Source organism: Cucurbita pepo, chromosome 4 (assembly GCF_057944985.1).
Source record: "Cucurbita pepo subsp. pepo isolate OVF chromosome 4, ASM5794498v1, whole genome shotgun sequence".
NCBI classification, from domain to species: Eukaryota; Viridiplantae; Streptophyta; class Magnoliopsida; order Cucurbitales; family Cucurbitaceae; genus Cucurbita; species Cucurbita pepo.
In genome coordinates, this window is record NC_141801.1 from 4,769,360 (window position 1) to 4,774,429 (window position 5,070).

At 41.6% G+C, this 5,070-nt stretch overlaps 1 protein-coding gene across 1 annotated transcript; it reads left to right on the forward strand.

Moving 5' to 3' along the window:
* Positions 1–3,339: 3,339 nt before the first annotated feature.
* Positions 3,340–5,070, forward strand: LOC111792746 (polyol transporter 5-like). Its single transcript, XM_087123554.1, has 3 exons — positions 3,340–3,513; positions 3,582–3,928; positions 4,008–5,070. Exons 1-3 carry the CDS (start codon positions 3,363–3,365, stop codon positions 5,046–5,048), a joined length of 1,539 nt encoding a protein of 512 aa, XP_086979680.1. The 5' UTR covers positions 3,340–3,362; the 3' UTR covers positions 5,049–5,070.

Below are 5,070 nucleotides of genomic sequence, written 5' to 3' on the forward strand. Positions count from 1 at the left end.
ATCAAGCGAATCTGATAAAAATGAAACGACACATCAACAACTTAGGATAAATAGAATCCGAAGGCCAAATCCTAAGTATGCAAATGCAGCTATTGTAGAAGATAGAGTTTACGAACCAGAGACATATAAAGAAGCATCACAAAACTCGGTTTGGCAGAAAGCGATGGAGGAAGAAATTATAGCCTTGGAGCAGAATCAAACTTGGGAACTAGTGCCAAGACTAGGAGATGTCAAACCCATCTCTTGCAAATGGGTCTACAAAATAAAGCGTCGACCGGATGGATCAATCGAGAGATACAAGGCTCGACTCATGGCTCGAGGATTTTCTCAACAATATGGACTAGACTATGATGAAACATTCAGTCCAGTGGCAAAGATTACTACCGTACGAGTCCTGCTAGCACTCGCAGCAAGTAAAGATTGGAAACTGTGGCAAATGGATGTGAAGAATGCCTTCTTGCACGGAGAGTTAGACAGGGAGATTTATATGAACCAACCAAAGGGATTTGAGAGTGCAGCTAATCCTAATTATGTATGCAAGCTTAGAAAAGCTCTTTATGGACTGAAACAAGCACCGAGAGCTTGGTATGGTAAGATTGCTGAATTTCTTACCCAAATTGGTTATTCAGTTGCGCATGCAGACTCAAGCCTATTCATCAAAGAAAGAGAAGGAAATTTGACAATTGTGTTGGTCTACGTGGACGATTTGATTATCACCGGGGACGATGAAAGAGAAATTTATCAAACAAGAGAAAATTTATCAGTACGCTTTCAGATGAAAGAGCTAGGAGAGCTTAAACAATTCTTAGGCCTAGAAGTTGATCGCACAGATGAAGGACTGTTTCTCTGCCAACAAAAGTATACAAGAGATATGCTTCAGAAGTTCAACATGTTAGAGTGCAAGCAAGTTTCAACACCGATGGAGATAAATGCCAAGATTTGTGCACATGAAGGCAAAGAGTTGAACGATGAAACAACGTACCGACAACTAGTAGGTAGTCTTATCTACCTAACTTTAACTCGACCTGATATCTCTTATGCAGTTGGGGTTATGAGTCGATACATGCAAAGTCCAAAGAAGTCTCATCTGGATGCAGCTCGACGGATCTTGAGATATATCAAAGGTACAATCGACTATGGTCTTTTGTACAAAAGAAGCAAAGACTGCAAGCTAGTTGGATACTGTGATGCTGACTATGCAGGAGACCACGATACTCGGAGGTCAACCACTGGGTATGTGTTCAAGTTTGGTTCGGGAACAATTTCTTGGTGTAGCAAGAGACAACCAACAGTATCATTATCAACTACAGAAGCAGAGTATAGAGCAGCGGCTGGAGCAGCTCAGGAAAGTACATGGCTGAAACTCTTGATGGAAGATTTGCACCAGAAAATTGACTATCCAATATCACTTCTTTGCGACAACCAATCTGCGATTCGCCTTGCAGAAAATCCAGTGTTTCATGCTAGAACAAAGCATGTGGAGGTGCACTACCATTTCATTAGAGAGAAGGTCCTAAAGGAAGAAATCGAGATGCAACAGATCAAGACATATGACCAAGTGGCAGACTTGTTTACAAAAGGGCTGAATACTGGCAAACATGAGAGTTTTCGCTGTCAGCTCAACATGGTGCAGCGAATGAGGACTAGTGCTGAGGGGGAGTGTTGAAATATCATCACTAGCCCAATAGAGTCAAGCCCAATTATTGTATGAGCTCAGTATATTTATTTTAGTAGAGATTTTAGGAGAAAGAGATCTAGATATCCAGTAGAAATATTCAAATTTGTTAGGTCTAGATTCAAATCGGTTAGGTCTAGATTTAGATTGGTTAAATATAGATTGTTTACTCTTAGTATAAATACCTCTCCACCCTACCTAGGTTATTCATCCAAGAAATCCAAAAACAATAAAAAAGCAGAAGTATTCTACAGAGTGTCTTGTATTCTCTTCTCGATTGGTCTTAATAAAGAGAGCGAGTGTTTCCCACAGTGAGTTGTGTTCAACATTTGGTATCAGAGTCATGCCCTAAACTTAACCATGCCAATAGAATCCTCAAATATCGAACAAAGAATGGCGAGCCTCGAAGGTGTAGTCAAAAGTGACTAAAGTGTCGAACAAATGGTGTACTTTGTTCGAGGGCTCCAGAGAAAGGAGTCGAGCCTCAATTAAGGGGAGGCTATTCGAGAGCTCCATAAGCCTCAGGGGAGGCTTATAGTGTGCTTTGTTCGAGGGGAGGATTGTTGAGGATTATTGGGATTGGGAGTGTCCCACATTGGTTAATTTAGTGGAAGATCATGGGTTTATAAGTGAGGAATACTATCTCCATTGGTATGAGGCCTTTTGGGGAAGCCCAAAGCAAAGCCATGAGAGCTTATGCTCAAAGTGGACAATATCATACCATTGTGAAGAGTCGTGTTCGTCTAACAAAAACGTCAAAGTGATTCATCACGAATGCTATAATCTTAGCTCATCATAAATAAAAGAGTTGAACATATCATCAAAGAAAAAGTAAAGAACCAAAAGAAATATTGAGATCATGAATATGTGTATATTTATTTTAATTAATTCAACTTAATGAGTTGCGGATAAACTTTTGAAAATATCCAAAAAGTTAATGTCTTATTAATACCCCTGATTACTTATGAATTATTTGCTTATTGCTTATTGTTTAATTAATTTAATCATTTTAAAGTAAATATAAAATTATAAACGAACTTCAAATTGGAACATCAATCGGGAAACAATAAACCTAGAGATGGAAGTGATATGTGATTCATCTACCGTATATTTTTCATGTGCACAATTTGACATCAACATCAAGGATCTGGGTAGCTAAATTTTAAACGAATTTGAGTTAAAAGTCGATGACGATAATTTACCCTCCAACTTCAAAAAAAATTGAACAAATTCCTATTTAAAATTGGAACATTTTCCTCTTTAAGAATACTTTTTAATCTTTAAAAGATTAAAGGTATTTTAAACCTTTTGAAAGAGAAAAAGTGGCACCTTCAATTTTTAAATTTAAAAATTTGAGACAAAGTCCGGAAGAGAATATGAAAACTTTAATGTTTTTTGAAAATAATATAAAAAATAATGTTTTTTTTTTTTTTTTTTTTTCTAAATTACAAATGCTGTCCATTCTTTACAAACGACATTTCTGCAGGAAATAAAATAAAATAATAATAATAATAATAATAATAATAAAATAAAAAATCAGGGAATAAAATCAAACCCAATGGAACCCACAAAACGACAAAAACCAAAGTTAATCAATGAGTGGTCCATCTTCTTTTATAGTCCTCCGCCGGCCTTTCTACGGCCAACTTCATCTCTCCCAGCTTCACACCTTCTCCGGCGACCAACTATGGGCGGCCGGAAATATGACATTTCTGGAACTTCCGGCCACCAAATTCCGTTCATCGAGTTAGGCGATGATCCCCGCAAGCCCAAAACAAACTATTTTGCTTCTTTCAGTGCAATCGTTGCTTCCATGTCTTCCATTTTGGGCGGTTACGGTGAGAAAATTAGCTTCCTTCCTCTCAATTCTTCACCTCTTTCTCTTAATCTCTGCATATGTCTACAGATATTGGTGTAATGAGTGGAGCGTCCATCTACATCCAACAGGATTTTCTGATCTCCGATGTTCAGGTGGAAATTCTGGTCGGAATCGTCACCCTCTTCGCCGTTATCGGCGCCGCAGCGGCTGGCAGAACCTCCGATTGCTTCGGCCGTCGATTCACCATGATTGTCGCCGCCGGCTTCTTTTTCGTCGGAGCCATTCTAATGGTGTTCGCCCCAAATTACGCCTTCCTCATGTCCGGCCGATTCTTCGCCGGCGTCGGCATCGGATTTGGCTGCTTGATTGCCCCTGTTTTCATCGCTGAGGTTTCTCCCACATCCTCTCGCGGCTGCCTCTCCACTTTCCCGGAGGTCGGTTGTTCAATTTCAAGTACGAAAAGATATCTCATCTTTTGATTTTGAAATTTTAAGGAGCTTGAATTTGTTACAGATATTTGCTAATGTCGGCATCTTACTCGGATACATTTCGAATTTCGCATTCTCCGGCTACCCAACTCATCTGGGGTGGCGATTTATGCTCGGAATTGGAATAGTTCCGTCGGTATTCTTAGCAGCCGCTGTGATTCTCGTAATACCAGAGTCCCCACGGTGGCTGATACTGCAGGGCCGAATCGGCGAAGCCAAACAAGTCCTAATCAGAACCTCAGATTCCATCGAAGAATCTCTCCAGCGCCTCGCCGATCTAAAAACTATCGTCGGAATTCCGGAGAGTTGCGAAGACGACATCGTTCAAGTCCCAAAACAGAGGAGCCATGGGAGCAGCGTTTGGAAGGAGCTCTTCCTCTGCCCGACGCCGGCTATCCGCCACATCCTTATCACTGCTGTCGGCGTCTATTTCTTTGCAGAGGCCACCGGCATGGGCGCCGTCGTTTTGTACAGCCCCAAAATCTTCGAGAAGGCCGGAATCTTATCCTCAGACCACAAGCTTCTCGCGACGGTGGGGGTCGGCCTGGTGAAGACCGTCTTCGTCTTGATCGCCACCGTCTTGCTCGACCGGGTTGGACGGCGGCCGTTGATTCTGACGAGCATCGGTGGTCAAGTTATTTCGCTGATTGCGTTAGGTGCCGGTCTGACGGTTATTGAGAAGTCGGACGAACAAGTGACGTGGGCGGCCGGGCTGTGCATTGCGATGGTGTTATTCGACGTGGCATTTTTCTCAATTGGATTGGGGCCCATGTGTTACGTCAGCTCGGAGTTTTTTCCGTTGAAGTTACGCGCCCAAGGGACGAGCGTGGGGTTCATCACAAATTCAACCATGGGCGCAGTTGTTGCAATGACGTTTTTGTCCCTGTATAGTACGATTTCAATTGGTGGTGCGTTCTTCTTCTATGCGGCCATTGCGACAGTGGGTTGGGTGTTTGTTTATGTGGTTTTCCCAGAGACACGTGGCCTGGATTTGGAGGATGTGGAGGGGCTTTTTGGTAATTTGATGTGGAAATTTTCTGTCAAATCCCGATATATTAAAAATTAAAAAGATTATTTTAGTTGGCCTT